This window comes from Mastigoproctus giganteus, chromosome 6 (genome assembly GCF_048544385.1).
Source record: "Mastigoproctus giganteus isolate SK-2022 chromosome 6, ASM4854438v1, whole genome shotgun sequence".
NCBI classification, from domain to species: domain Eukaryota; kingdom Metazoa; phylum Arthropoda; class Arachnida; order Uropygi; family Thelyphonidae; genus Mastigoproctus; species Mastigoproctus giganteus.
In genome coordinates this window covers 122,063,453-122,079,317 of record NC_143580.1, presented here as the reverse complement: position 1 = coordinate 122,079,317, position 15,865 = coordinate 122,063,453, and the positions used below count along the sequence as shown (strand labels likewise).

Genomic DNA, 15,865 nt, shown 5'->3' with positions numbered 1-15,865 from the left:
TGTCACTAGCAGAAGCAGAAATCGTGCGAGTGATCAATAACACCACCCTGCATAGTTTTCAATGGTTGTAAACTTTTATTTTTTGTCCTCCCCTTTTCCCATTATATATGGGGTCAGCGTTTTTTATTGTTTTGGCATGCAACTACTTTTTTTTACAGCCGGATACCCTTCCTGATGCCAACCCTCACCCTTTATCCGGGCTGGGGGATATGCGGTGGTCATTCCCTGACCTTCCGCATCCTCTGTATTTTGTAAACTAATAGCTGTTTTTAACTTGTTTTTTTACACAATTTTAGAAATGTTATTTTTTCCCCCTATCATGTACCATTTTATCCCAAACCACTTAGGTTGATGTCATGAGTTGTATTATTGAATCTATTAAGTTAGGTGTAAATGCTGAGAATTTGTAAACTAAATCTTCATGTTTGCAACACTGCCTTCGTTCATTTGTTTCTTGACCTTGAGAGCTCCATTCAGCAATGTTTATCAGTGTGAGCTCGGTTTATTTTTGAAGTTATTGTGCCAAACTTGTGCTGGAAAATGAATAAAATGTCTTCACGCAAGTGTTTGAACAATCCAAACTTATTTTGTTGTACAAAGGGTACTAGGAAAGTTTTACAATATGACGCAACAATGAATCACAGGAAGCTGCTTGTTGCTGCATGTTGAGACATGTTCATACGTGCATAGTAGCTGCCGCGCCAAGTCGATGGGCTCAGTTATTCATTAGTAGTGAGAGTGTAAAGTGCTTGCGATGGCATCGTGGTCACGAAATGAGATAAGGACAGTTTTGCGGTATAATTTCGTGCGTGGTTTAACCATAGACCAGTGCTTAGAAGAAATGACTCTTGCACTAGATGATGATTGTCCACATCGTACAACGATATTCAGGTGGTACAGAGAATTCCAAAGGGGAAATTTCACTCTGTAGGATTCTGAGAGGCCGGGAAGGCCACGAACGTCAGTTACGGAGGAAAACGTTACTGCTGTGAGGAAAATGCTTGACGAAAACAGGCGAGTGACCTACCAACAGATAGAGGATACTTTGGGCCTAAATGCACCAGCAATTCGTTCGATTCTGCAAGATCATTTGCACGTGAAGAAACTTTGTTCTCTCTGGGTGCCGCATCAACTGACTGAAGAGCAGATGACACGACGTGTGACTTGGTGCCGGGAGATGTTAAAAAAGTTTGATAAGGGACAATCTCGGTATGTGAACAACATCGTGACAGGTGACGAGACTTGGCTGTACTATTACGATCTGCCGACCAAGGCTCAAAACAAAGTTTGGGTCTTTGATGATGACGACACACCCGTAATTGTCAGAAAATCCCAATCTGTAAAGAAGAAAATGATAGCTGTATTTTTCAAATCGAGTGGAATTGTGGAACATGTCATTTTGGACACGCAGAAGACAGTCACAGCTAAGTGGTATACTGAACAATGCCTGCCTAAAGTCATTGGATCTATGAAGAACCTGCAGCCAAAGTCAAGAATGGACACTTGGTACCTCCATCACGATAATGCTGCAGCTCACCGCGCCAAAGCCTGCACCGAATATTTGACCACGACAGGACTGAAACTTCTCGAGCACCCTCCCTACAGTCCAGACCTTGCTCTCTGCGACTTTGCACTGTTCCCGCATGTGAAAATGAAGCTAAAAGGGAGGCGGTTTTCCAGTGATGAGGACCTTCTACGGGCTTGGGACAACGAGTGTGCTTTACTCCCTAGTGAAACTTGGCAGAACTGGTTTAAAGATTGGTTTCGGAGGATGGAGAGGTGTATTGAATGTAGAGGAAATTACTTTGAAAAAATTAAATAAACAAAGCTGTATTGCAAAACTTTCCTAGTACCCTTTGTATTTGTGGAAGTTATGTAGTCCTCAAGCAAAGACAAGATATTACAGAATTTGAAAAAAATTCTTATTTTGGAATGAAACTCGGTGACCAAGATAAACAATGGGCTCCACATTTTTCCAAACCCGTGTTGAAGCATTGAGATTGTGTAAAAATAGTAAAAAGAAGACTACACCATTTGCAATTCCCATGGTTTGGTGAGAGCATACAAACTACAGTGATGACTGTTACTTTTGCTTAGTTAATGTAGAGCAGGGATTCTCAATGGGGTGAAAAATTATGGGGAATTACAATGGTTTGTGGCCCTCCAAAGTTCATCCCTACCGGATGACATCTTCCTTAATATTTTTTCTATCATTGGGTTTCCTTTGACCCCGAGACGAGTGATTTTCAACATATAGGTATATTATGTTGTTGATTTTTAATGTCATTAGTGTCAATGTGTACAACAACAAATCATACTTTGGGCCCTTAAAAGATGATATCTGCTCTACGTCGTCATCAACTTTTGCCCCTGGAAGATATACCATGGTCCTATTCCATCTATCATTTTTGCACAATATACACCGATGAGTAAAAACTTTGATCACCTACCTAATATGATATTGGTCCTCCACGTGCAGCTAAAACAGCCCATACCTGGCGAGGCATGGACACTACAAGATTTCTAAATTGGCTTGTGGTATCTGGTACCAACACATAACCAGCAGATCCTTTAACTCCTGTAAGGTCCGTGGTTGAGACGCCGCAGATTGGAGTTGCTGTTCCAACACAAACCACAGATGCTTGTGGGATTGATGTCTGGGTAATTTGGAGGCCAGAGCAATACCTGAAAGTCTTCCTCATGTTCTACAAACCAGTCTCGAACAGTCTGGGTTGTGTGGCACGGCACATTATCCTGCTGAAAGATGGCACTGCCAGAGGGGAAGACCATTGCAATGAAAGGGTGTACCTGGTCAGCAATGATGTTTAGGTAGGTGGTAGACATCAGAGTGCCCGGCACATGGATAACTGGACCCAGGGTATCCCAGCAGAACATCGCCCAAAGCATGACACTGCCACCACCGGCTTGCGTTCATCCCACAGTGCATGCAGGCACCATCACTTCCCCAGGTAAACGATGCACATGTACCCGGCCGTCCACATGATGCAACAGGAAACGTGATTCATCGGACCAGATGACCTTCTTCCAATCACTCAAGGTCCAGTTTCGGTAGTTAGCATGGGCACTTGGAGCAGCCTGTGGCTACGCAGCCCTATTTTCAGCAGGGTTTGATGTACTGTGTGTTGTGACACATTACCTCCATCACCAGCATTCCAATTACCAGCTAGTTGCGCCACAGTCACCCTTCTGTTGCCATGTACCATGTGGGAGAGCCTTTGCTCACCCCGAGTATCGATGAGCCGTGGTGGTTCAACACCTCGCCAGCGGGTCATGGGTTCCCCCTCCTCGGACCACTTTCGGTAGGTACTAATGACGGCTGACCATGAGCACCCCACCAGCCATGCCATTTTGGATATGCTCTGCCCCAGTTGTCTGGCCATTATAATTTGGCCTTTGTCAAACTCGCTTAAGTTCGCTTCCCTTTCCCATCTGAAGAACAAGAGTAATACTGATTAACAGAGCTCAGTATTAGGTGTTTTTTATACCATGTCCTGACCCACGCACAGTGTAGTTTTCCTGCAGTTGTTTCGATTTGCATAACGACTCACTGGTCATAATGTTTTGGCTCATCGGTGTATTTCCCCGTCTCTCTGACAATTGAGTCACATGAAAAGATTCTAGTAATATACAGTTTTTGCTGCCCCTGAAAATTGTGGATGTAAGGGTTGCCCTGATTCCACAATATCATCATCATCATCAGCCATTTTCAATCCACTGCAGGATGAAGGCCTCTCCAGCAACTTTCCAGTTCCTTCTGTTTTGAGCACTGGCCATCCATTTACTATCCACAAACTCATGAATTTCATCTATCCATCTCTGCCTTTGTCTTCCAGGTTTTCTTCTAGCTCTTGGCACCATTCTGTTATTTTCTTAGTCCATCTGTCATCATGTCTTCGAGCTATGTGTCCTGCCCAAGACCATTTTAGTTCTTTAGTTTTGATAAGAATGTCCTTTACTTGAGTTTGCTGCCTAATCCATGTGTTTCTCTTCTTATCTAACAGTCTGATTCCCAATATAATTCATTCCATTCTTCGCTGTGTAGTTCTCAGCTTCTCTTCCATTCTTTTGGTGAGTGCCCAAGTTTCACTTCCATAAGTCATGGTGGGGAGTATACATTGGTTCATTATTTTACGTTTCAGACAAACTGGGATATTGCTCTTCAGTATGTGACTATATTTCCTAATGCTATCCATCCAAAATTTATTCTTCTCTTGACTGCCATCCATTTATCATTATTACAGCTAATAACTTGTCCCAGATAAGTATATGACTCCACCTTTTCAATTACTGCTCCTTCAATCATTGGCGCCTCCGTAGCCAGGTGGGAAGGAGCAGCAGCGCGTAGCACACGCTTCTTGATTAGACCGGGGTTCGAGCCCGTCACCACCAAATATGGAGCATGCGGAAAGGTCAGGGAATGACCACCGCACCGGAGAAATATGGCCTTAGTTGCTAATGCTCCTAAAAACCCAAATAACCTTCAATCATTATATCCCTTTCTGTGACATACTTGTTCATCATTACTTTTGTTTTAGCCATATTCATCTTTAGTCCAAAATCCTTACTAACTGTGCATAACTGATTAAGATTTTCCTCTAATTCTTTGGGATCGTGGCTTATGACCACAATGTCATCTGCAAATCGTAAATGGTTTAGGTACTCTCCGTTCACAATAACACGTCCCCAATTTGATTTTTTCAAAATCAATCAATCTTGTTTTTTACTGGCCGGTATTCCAATGAAGTATTAAAATAAAGTGCTGTTAAGAAAAATGGATACTACTCTGGGATGGCACCTAATTCATCTCGTATCTTAACACACACACACACACACACACACTCACACACACACACACTCACACACTCACTCACTCACTCACTCACTCACTCACACACACACACACACACACACACACACACATATGCAGTAGTACATCTAGTAGCACCTATTTTAGGCGGCACCTGTGGCAAGTGCCTCACTTATGCACCACGTATAAAAAAATGTGCTTAAGTAGAGCAGTACTTGAGATGTCTGAAGCTGTGATAATACCTTTCACTTCATTTCTTTCTTATCTTACCAATTTGGAAATTATATTTTATTTTAATACATGTGGTAGACAGAAATGTAAAACTGAAGGGAAGTTTCTGTATTTAAAGCAATTCTGCAAGTAGCAAATGATTACAATTTGCTATCTTGATCATGCATGGAATTTTATAACTTTGTTATAAAACAAAAAAAAAAAAAAAAAAAGTTTTGAACAAAACAAGATCTAGTGAAAAAAAAAAAATGCAACTAATTTTTTTAAGAATGTAAAATATATGTCAACTTGATTTATCCTGGTTGGTATTTTAAATAGTGGATCCAGTTAGTTAAAACATCCTCAAAACATCACTAACCCACAACCAGATGGTATAGCACTTTGCACACAGCCTGGATGAAATGCCTCATTGGTTCTCTTGTGAACTTCCGGCTGGAAAAATTTAGTGTAGGTAAAATTTGGATTTGTCAGACCACTGTAGCTTTCCAATCATCGACCATTCATCTCTCATGCCATTTAGCCCATATCAGTCAGGCTTTTTTATGTGCAGCTGTTAACATTGGCCTTTCTCTGGGTAACCCTACTCCAGATAGCCATGTTATGCAATTCTCTTCACACTGTTCTCTATGAGCAGAGAACAGTGTGAAGAGTATTTCACAGAGTAATTGTGCATGAAAACAAGTTCTCATGCACAGTTATTCTGTGAAAACCTTAAAAAATTACTTATAGTTAAAATGGGGTTATTTAAAAGAAGCACATGTAAAGTGACCCACCATTACGGCTGGGTTAAAGTGTTTAAGTGCTTGCTTCCTTGCAGAATTCTGAAATCTATTAATACCATTGCTAAAAGCAAATACTATAAATATAAATGAAAGGTGTTTGAAACCAATTATAGCATCATTACCACATCATGTACAGTGGTAAGAAGATTAAAGCAAAGTTTTTAAAAGGAATGGACATTCGATTGGTGTTTAGATTTTTATAATAATTTTGAACCACAGGTCAGAAATAGTTACTGCCATATGTGATGTTAGTAACAAAATTTATATTATCAAATGCTTGACATGTTCCTTATACGTTCATCAGAAGCACAACAATCAGTTTTAGTAAAAGGGCATAATCATAATTTAAGTTTTGGTGATGATATTCATAGATTTAATTAAATTGGCATACAAAACTAATTGTAGACTCATTTCCACCGACTGCAAAATATTATTATTGACATTGTTATGACAGGCTGCTATTTGGAATGGTTTCAAATATTGGTTGTTGGTATTATTAAAAAAAAAAAAAAAAAAAAAAAAAAAAAAAAAGAGCACATATTAAATGCAAAATTCTGAAATACATGTCATACATTTGTCAAGTGCAGCTCACCATGTGATCTATTCTATTTTGTGGTACTAAATTTCTCTTTACTTAATTGAATGTACAAGCTAGGTGAAGAGCTCGGCAGACATCCAGTTCATAGTGTTTTTGTGTTTATTTATAAGGTTAATCGACTATTGGCATTTTGTACACTCCCAAGATAAACATACATGTATTGTAAATATACACTGCTCAACAAAATTAACAGAACACATCGAAAATGTGGTTTAACTTGTGCAGCTGGAGATGAGGAGGGACAAAATTTGGTATAGTGGTGTACCATAGAATAATGATGAAATGAAGAAACAGTGAGAAACTTTAAACAAATATAAGGGACATTTATAGGGGTTGCATTAGAATTACCAAAACAGTCACATTACAGAAGTCTGTACAAGATGCTTGAATATATGGTCACATGACATTAGTACAGCGTATGATCTCTTCCAATTCCTGACAGTGGTGAAGCATGCTCGATGTTAGGGTGTCTATAAGATTCTGTGGCAACAACTTCCATTCTTCCACTAGCTTAGACCTTAGCCAAGCAAGTTACAGAGGATTTGGCTGTCAGCTGCCATGTGCATTAGTTGTCATGCATGAAAAGAAAATCAGGGCAACCACACCCCTAAAAAAGTTGCACATAGGGTTTGAGGATCAGTTCTCAGTACCTCTTTATGATTATGGTACCCATATCGAAAACATGAAGGGGACTATGGCTGTTGATCATTATTCCACCCCACATGAGAATGCCGCCTCCACTGTAAGCATCCCTTTCTCTAACGTTGGATGGATGGTACCGCATTCCTCGCTTTCTCCAAATCAATAAGATCTGGAATCTGTAGGCTAAAACGGGACTATTCGGAGAACATAACTGTACTCCATTTGTCAAGTCACGTGTTTATGGCACCAGGTTCAATGAGCTGTGCAGTGGTATGGGGTTATTGGAATACAAACCACTGGCTTCTTTGTATAGAGTCTACTTGAATTGAGCATTCTTAACACTGTCTGGTTGGAAATGTTTTCAGCAACCTCAAGAGACACTTGATGACAGGACATCATAGGGTTCTGTCTTGCTGTTAGAGCCAGATATCAGTCTGTTCTGTTTGATGTAGCCCTCGAGCATCCTTGGCCAGTTCTTCTTGTAATGGATCCTGTCTCCTGAAACTGCATCTGTAGTGCCAAGGTGACACTGTGTGGGCGCCTCCGTAGCCAGGTGGGAAGGAGCAGCAGTGCGTAGCACACGCCTCTTGATTAGACCGGGGTTCGAGCCCGTCACCACCAAATACGGAGGATGCGGAAAGGTCAAGGAATAACCACCGCATATCCCGGAGCAATATGGCCTTAGTTGCTAATGCTCCTAAAAACCAAATGACAAACAAACAAACGACACTGTGTGACACATTAAGCCAACATGGCACCTCTGCCTGCAACTGCTCAGCTTCAAGTTGTCCAATGGCCCACCATCTCAAAGAATCAAATAAAAAATGATGACTTGCCATCCTGGGTACAGGAGAAGCAATGACCACATCACTTCACTTCTCAGGATGGATGACTTGCCATCCTGAGAGTGATGTGGTTGCAACCCTTGTTTTTATAGGCTTAAATATCATAATGTTCAGCTCTGTAAGGTGGTAGATCGATTTCTATTGGATACTTGAATTTGCCTACCAGGATGCCTATTATATCAAATATTCACCATCAGCGATACTGTTCACAATAAAATATTTATGAAAAACATTTTGTTCTGTTAATTTTGTTGAGCAGGATATGAATATTTGTCTTTTAAATAATGCCTTCCCTTTGAATTAAGTGTTTCTGGAATAGGAAAGCTTCATGATGAAAGATTTTTTTTTTTTTTTTTTTCCATATTCAGTACCATACTGAATAGAGTAAAAAATGATGAAAATAAATGGATTTAACTCTCAATTCCAATTGTTTAAAAAAACCAAAAAAAAAACCCTATTATAAAAGCCTTACAACTCTTAAAGAATTGTATATTTCTATACCAGTGCATTTGACAGGCCCAGTGGGAAAATATTTAATCCTGGTGATCAGATTGCGGATTAGCAGGTGTTAAGGTTGTATCTTAGTAGTGTCTTTAGTCTTGTATGTGCTCCTTTTTTTTTTTTTTTTTGCCCATTTATATTGTTGTTTGTTTTGTGTATGAGGTGAAACGATATTGTTTGTTACTCTATTGTGCCAGCTGAGTACAGTTAGCATTAGTAGAGGCATATGATGTAAGAAAGCAAGCTTATGCAGCATCAGCCAAAAAAAAAAAAAAACCCTTCCATTTCACCCCTCCGTTCGTTCCAAGTACCTGTCCAGCTCAGCCTTAAATTTATTGAGGCTATCAAATTCCACGACAAGGGATGGAAGTCTGTTCCATCAACCAACCACCCGCTGGCTAAAGGAAAATTTCCACATGTCTATCCTACATCTGTCTTTCCTCAATTTGAATTTATGCCCTCTCAGGTGATTATTCTGAGCAAGAGGAAGAATCCCATCAGCATTGAGCATGCTCAAACCATTCAAGGCTTTATACACCTCTATCAGATCACCTCGCTGGTGCCTAGTCTCCAGACACTGTAATTTGCAAAACTTAAGCCTTTCTTTGTAAGGGCACCCCTTTGTTCCATTCACTTATCTTGTTGCCCTTCTCTGTACTCGTTCCGGCAGCTCTACATCCTTCTTGAAATGGGGCCTCCAGACCTGTATACAGTACTCTAGGTGTGGCCTGACCATTGCCTTATACAAAGGAATAATCACCTCCTTATCCCTGCTAGAAAAATTCCTATATATCATTGACAATACACCATGAGCTACTCTTGCAGCCCGTCTGCACTGCTCAGAGAACTTCATGTCTGCCTGCACAACCACCACCAGGTCCCTTTCATTCTCTACCACTGTCAGTGTAGTACCACAGAGTTGATACGTTGCTCTGGGGTTGCTGTTTCCCATATGTAGTACTTTACATTTGTCAATGTTAAACTTCATTTGCCACCTCTCAGCCCATCTGCTCAACCTTTCCAGATCCTGTTGCAGCAGCATAGTGTCAGTAGTGTCCCTGACAACCCTGCCAACCTTCGTATCGTCTGCAAACTTGGACATTAAGCTTGATATACCATCATCAATATCATTTATAAATACAGAAAAAAATAATGGACCCAATACTGAACTCTGAGGGACTCCACTAATAACATTAGTCCACGATGAGCAGTGTCCATTGATTACCACTCTCTGTCTTCTCCCCCTCAACCACCCCTTTATCCATAGCAGCAATTTGCCTCCAATGCCACACTGCTCCAATTTGTGCAGCAGTCTTCCATGTGCAAAGTATCAAAAGCCTTTCTAAGATCCAAGTATATAATATCAAAGTTATTCCCTGCATCCAGTTCTTTTGTGACTGCATCATTTTGTGTCTTGCCTGACCAATTTGATTGGTCAGGCAAGACTTCCCCTTAACAAAACCATGCTGTGTCCGAGCTATAACTGAAGTCTTGTTTAGATGATCCTGCAGTGCTTCTTTAACCAGTGCCTCCATTAATTTTCCGGGAACAGAAGTTAAACTCACAGGTCTATAATTACTTGTGTCAGCCTTTGATCCTCCTTTTTGAATTGGGGTCACATTTGCACATTTCCCTGTACAGTTCCTTATTATACTCATCAGAGTCATTAGGTCTATAACACACTCCTACTCTCAATTTTGATCTCCCAATGCTTATGTCACACCAAACTGACTCGACACTGCACTGTCCAGCAATGTCGACTGGCTTCACTTCCTTGGATTTTGTGTTTCTTAACTAATAGTATAACCCCTCCTCCCTTCCTATCTTGTCTATCCTTCCTGTACACATTGTACTCCTCAAATTCCAGTTCTGCATTCCTTATATCTGTGTGACACCACATCTCTGATATCCCAACAATATCTGCCTTTGATGTTCTGAGCAATACCTCAAATTCATCAAATTTATTTACCAGTTTATGTAGCAAAGTATTGTTTTTCATCAGAATGGCATGCTTTTCACCATAAAACAGCTTCCCAAAGTTCACCAGTTACTGGTTTACTTTGGGAACTGGTGAAAAAATAAGAGAATGTTTAGTAGACTTTGTGGCCACAAACAGTAAATCAGCAAAACCCAATAAATTTTTAGTAGTGAATGTCACCAGATGGGGGGGGGTGAATAACTTCATGTTTATAATATTTGTTTATATATACAGGCAAAATTAATAGCAATTTATTTTTTATTTTTTCCATTGGAATACATTAATTTCAAAGTGTTTTTGGTAAATATTCACTTGATCTGTTATGTTGAAATTTCTTGTTTATGCCTGCACAAACTTAAATTTGCCAGAAATTAATTGTTTTATGTTACCAGTTTTTCTGAAAATTTAAGTATAATTAATAAACTTTTTTTTAATTAGCATTTTAGTGGCCAAAAAACACATTTGCAATAGTCTAAATTATTTAAAAAAATGAAAAAATAAAATTAATAAGCATTGCAGTCTATTGATAAAAGATCAAGCATTGGTAGACTCCAAGCAGAATTCAAAGACTTTCAAATTCCGCTTGGAGTGTACTGATGTATTAATATTACCCCCCCCCCCAATATTAAAGTTAAAATCTTGGGCCTGTCAGGCTACTGGTATCACTCATATTACAAAACAGGACAATATTACCTCTGGGTTAAATGCCTGCTGTTTTTTTTTTTGCTATTTAGACACATCTTTTAAAACCATCACCAGATTAAGGAGAGTAACAAGAAATTCATATACAGGCACTCCCCGACTTACGTAAGTTGGAATTTCCCTGAATGCTTATGCAGCACTCACAACTATGCACACTGAATTTTATTGAAGCAAAAAGAAATGGTCGACGAACATGTAAATAGAATTATGTATTTAATTTTTTTATCTAATGCGCAGGAAAATTACAATAGTGTACAAAATTTTAAAAATTTCAAAATTATAAAATTACAGAAAGAGACAGAGGAAACAGGCATAACGTCAGCAAGTTTTACCCTTTGAGCATCATTGCCAGAATTAACTCTCCAACACATTGCAAAATTTCTCTGCAGCTGCAGAATCGGCACTGGCTATGTCACCGCATATTTTAATGTTTTGGAAACCAGCACAATGCTTGAACCTATTAAACCACCCATTGCTTACCACTAACTTGGCTTGGGTTTCAGCATACTTATCCTTAATATCTTCATAAATACTTCTTGGTTTGGCTTGAATGGCCATTAGACTCAGGTGCACTCACTTCTGAATCTGGTTTTCCATCCATATTATTAATAGCTTTTCCATCATCGACATAGCAGCTGAAAGCTGTTTTGTGATCACTGTTGATCTTAAATGCATTGATCCTTTAATATGTTCTTTTATATGCGCACTGTCCTTTAAAATAGTATTCACTGTTGAAGCAGCGAGACCTAATTCCCGTGGAATAGACGACAAACTTTGACTGTTTCATACATCTTCATTTCTAAATCAATTTTGTTTTGTTTCCTAGCCCTAACACCACTTACATTTTCTGTTGGTCACTTTCCCTTGACCATTTTAATAAGTAAATAGGAACGAAGAGAAGATTCTGAAAGTTTATTTGTTTTTTATACAATTGAAGATATCAGTGAAGGGGTACTCATTCCACCATAATACAACCCCCCCCCACAGAATTCCAGTTGTCGGTATTATCGCAAATGCAATAAGATTGATTTTACTACCCGTTTATAATAGATTGCGCTAACAGAAAAGCCCAATAAACTGGAAAGTGCAAATTGTTTTTGTTTTATGGTTGTGACCTACAGAAATGTGTTTTAGAAAAATATCACAAAGCCATTCAAAATTGATTCTTATACCGGAACATATGATAATGATGAAAGTGTAGTGCAATTTCCAAGAGAAATAAATAGCTTAGTTATATAGTGCAAATTTCAACTTCTGAGGTTCCTGCAGGATGCAAAATGTGTTTCCACAATTTTTTTTATGTTTTTGCACCGACCGGCAAAAACTTACATAAAGTTGAATTTCCATAACACGAGTATTATGTAAGCCTGGCAGTGTGTGTATTCTATATATAACAACATATATGATCTTATTGTTTTGTTATGATTTCCTAGTTAATAAATAAGTAAAGGAAACTGTTACTGAAAAACACTGATATAAATTAATCTTAAAAGTTTTATATATTTTCAATTGAGAAAAATCTAATTAAAATTGTTTTCTTCCATTTAGAAAAGTGACCATAACAAGATCCATAATGTTCCTTCATATCTTTCTCAAATAACTGGGGATTGTTCACTAGAAGACATTGTCTCGCTGACAGAAGTTCAAGAGTATGAAAAAGTTGTTACTAACCTCTATAATGAAGGAGAAAATGAAAATACTCTGCAAAAGTACAAGGAGGCAGTGTGTATTTTGCTGAACTTAAATGTACCTTTGAAAGTTGCCATTAGTGAAGTTATGTAGTTATTTTTACTAAGCCATTTGCAGTTTGCATTAAAACCAATCCAGTGTATATAAAGTTTCCAGAATAATCCCATACAGTGTTATCAGAGTTATTACAAGCATCCAGTTTTCTAGTTATGTAAACAGTCAAATTTCATGTAACATTTGAAAATATAAATACAAATATTTTTTCTTTCTTTTTATTTTTACTTTGTCTCAGTACTATGATTTCATTTGCATAAGCTTAAGTAGTTTATAGCACCTAATATCATTTAATTTTTAAATTACACTGAACAACAAATTTTGGGTCATCTTGTTACAGACAGGAAAGTAAGTTTACTTTATACGTTTTGGGGTGTTAGACATGGAAATAGTGTGTAAAATGGCAGATTGGCTCTTGTTTTTTATATTTATACAAAGTATTTTTTTATTTTTATGGCAGTAAGATGTAGCTACGAACATACAGCAGACCCCCGTTATAATGCGGTTCGCTTTACGCTGATTCGATATAACGCTGTTCTTATATTATAACCCGTATCTGACTATAACGCTCTTTTACAGATTGCATTTTTGGCATATTTAATGAAATCGTTTCATTTGATGGAGTCGATAGCTTGAAAATGAATATAAAAATACGGTTAAAACGTTTCCCACGCCGACCTGAGAAATATTCCCACGCTCAGTGAAATTCTCTCGCGCGCTAATTTAATTGCAGTACAGTGACTTGTTACGTAGTTCAGATATCAACATTTTAATAAAAATGATCACGTATATTGCTTGTAATATTTGCGTTATATTCATTTATCCGAAGTCTAGTCATCACTCAGTACCGTATTAGACATCGTGCGTAACGGACAGTTTACTTGAACATTGTATCATACTTAATGCAACCAACGCAGTTACATTTTCGAAGAGTTAATAATGACCGATAAGAATGAAAAAGCAACAACATCTGAGCGCAATACGAAGACTGTAAATGTAAGGAAAAAGACTGAATTTGAAAATCAAATTAGACGTTTTGAAGTGAATCGATCCGTCAAAGACAAGCGGATGTGTGCCAAAATTTAGGACTTGCAAGTTTAACTGTAAGAACAATTATAAAAAAAAAAATAATAATAAAGAATTAATTTTAGTAGCGGGAAAGATAGCTGTTTCACTGCAAGCAACTAGGGCTAGGCCGGCTATTAGGATTGAAATGGAAAGACTTACTAATTTTATTGAAGATAATATCCAATGCAGAATTCAGTTAAGTTAAATGTTATAAATAATAAAAAAGAGAGAGATTAGCCAATATGATGATCTGAAGAAAACTCACCTACAAAAAAAAAAAAAAAAAAAAATTGGAACCATTTAAAACTAGTAAGGGCTGGTTGAATAGATTTAAAATCCAGGGAGAAGCCGCAAGTGCAGATCAAGGAGCCGAAACTTTCAAAAAGAACTTGTTAAAATTATTGAAGAGGGGTATTATGTGTTATACTTCTCAACAAGTTTTTAACATAGATGAAGCAGGACTTTTGTGGAAACGAATGCCTAAAAGAAGTTTCATATTGAAAGAAGGAAAAAACGTGCCAGGTTTCAAAGCGGCGAAGGATCGGTTGACTTTATTGTCGGGTAGTAATTAAACTGCGGGGGATTTAAAATTAATACCCTTTTAATTTATTTGGAAAAGGGCCAAAGTTCAACCCAAAATCGAAACATTTTTCATAATTAAATTAAATCAATTTAGATCAATTAAATTCATGATTTTAATTGGAATTTTAAGTTTAATTTTGACACGTAAGTAGTTACCATATAATTATATACGTATGTAATGCAGAATATTTTATATGTACAAATATTTGAATATTAAATATTTTGAACGACATTTGTACATCTTTTCACTACTGTTTATTATTGATTAGGAAATATCCTATGGCACCGACCGCAACTCACAAATACATATGTTAACCTTATGGGAATGCGGCGCTCGCTTAACGCGGATTCACTTAGCGCTCTGTTTTTCCAGAACGCATTATCAGCGTTAAGCGGGGGTAACCTGTATCTGTATCACACATAGGACCTTGTATTCAGCTTTGGGAGCATCCCTTTTTACCATCCAACAATAATCAGCTAACTTGGCGGCACTCTATTTGCCTTTGTATCTTTGTTCCATCGCTGCAATGTCATGGTGGAAGCACTCACCATGTTCGTCACTGATGGCACCACAGTTTGGCTGGGAGAAATCCAGGTGTGAGTGTAAGAAATGCATCTGCAATGACATGTTGCACTGCAGTTTGTCGTAAAAAGTAATGAGATCTTCCACAGGCTGCCTGTAGTTGCCAGCTTTAACATTTCCTAGAAAACCAGTCAAATTTCAAAGGTTTTTCCACATTGGTTTCCCGCTATCACTAAGAACACATTCAAACTGTTTGTCTTTGAAAAGTTGCCTTATTTTTGGACCAATGAAACACCTGCCTTAATCTTCTCTGTACTAAGTCTTGAGAATTTCTCTTGCAAGTATGTGAATGCAGGACTGTTCACTTCCAAAGCCTTCATGAAATTTTTCATGAGCCCCAGTTTGAAGTGGAGTGGTGGAAGCAAAACTTTATTTGGATCTACCAGAGATTCAAATGCTATGTTCTTCATTCCAGATGTTAATGATTTTCGTTGAGGCCAACTCTTCTCGTAGTGCATATATCCTGGGCACAACTATTCCACTTGCAGAAAAAGCAACAATACTTAGTGTAGCACTTTTGTAGTCCTAATGAAATGGCAATTACCTTTAAATCACTACATATCTGCCACTCACACTTCTGATAGTGTACACCTAAGAGGATGTTCTCCATGTTTGTGTATGTTTCTTTTTTTTTTTAGACAAGAGGTATGCCGTCCATTGAATTTTTCTTTATGAAATGATTTTGCTTCTTTTACAAGGTGATTGGGGGAAAAAAAGTTTTAGAATCATATCATTAAATTCTTGTTTAGGAAAAATTTTATGTAAATAAATTACATAATGAC

At 38.0% G+C, this 15,865-nt stretch overlaps 1 protein-coding gene across 1 annotated transcript in view; it reads left to right on the top strand.

The window, feature by feature from the left end:
• The window catches only part of mRpS35 (mitochondrial ribosomal protein S35), a 157,091-nt gene extending 144,081 nt beyond the window's left edge, over positions 1-13,010 (top strand). The window contains exon 8 of the mRNA XM_090375310.1: positions 12,656-13,010. Within this exon, the coding sequence (XP_090231436.1) occupies positions 12,656-12,889 (234 nt within the window). The 3' untranslated portion in view covers positions 12,890-13,010. The remainder of the gene's footprint in view (positions 1-12,655) is intronic.
• The last annotated feature ends 2,855 nt before the right edge of the window (positions 13,011-15,865 follow it).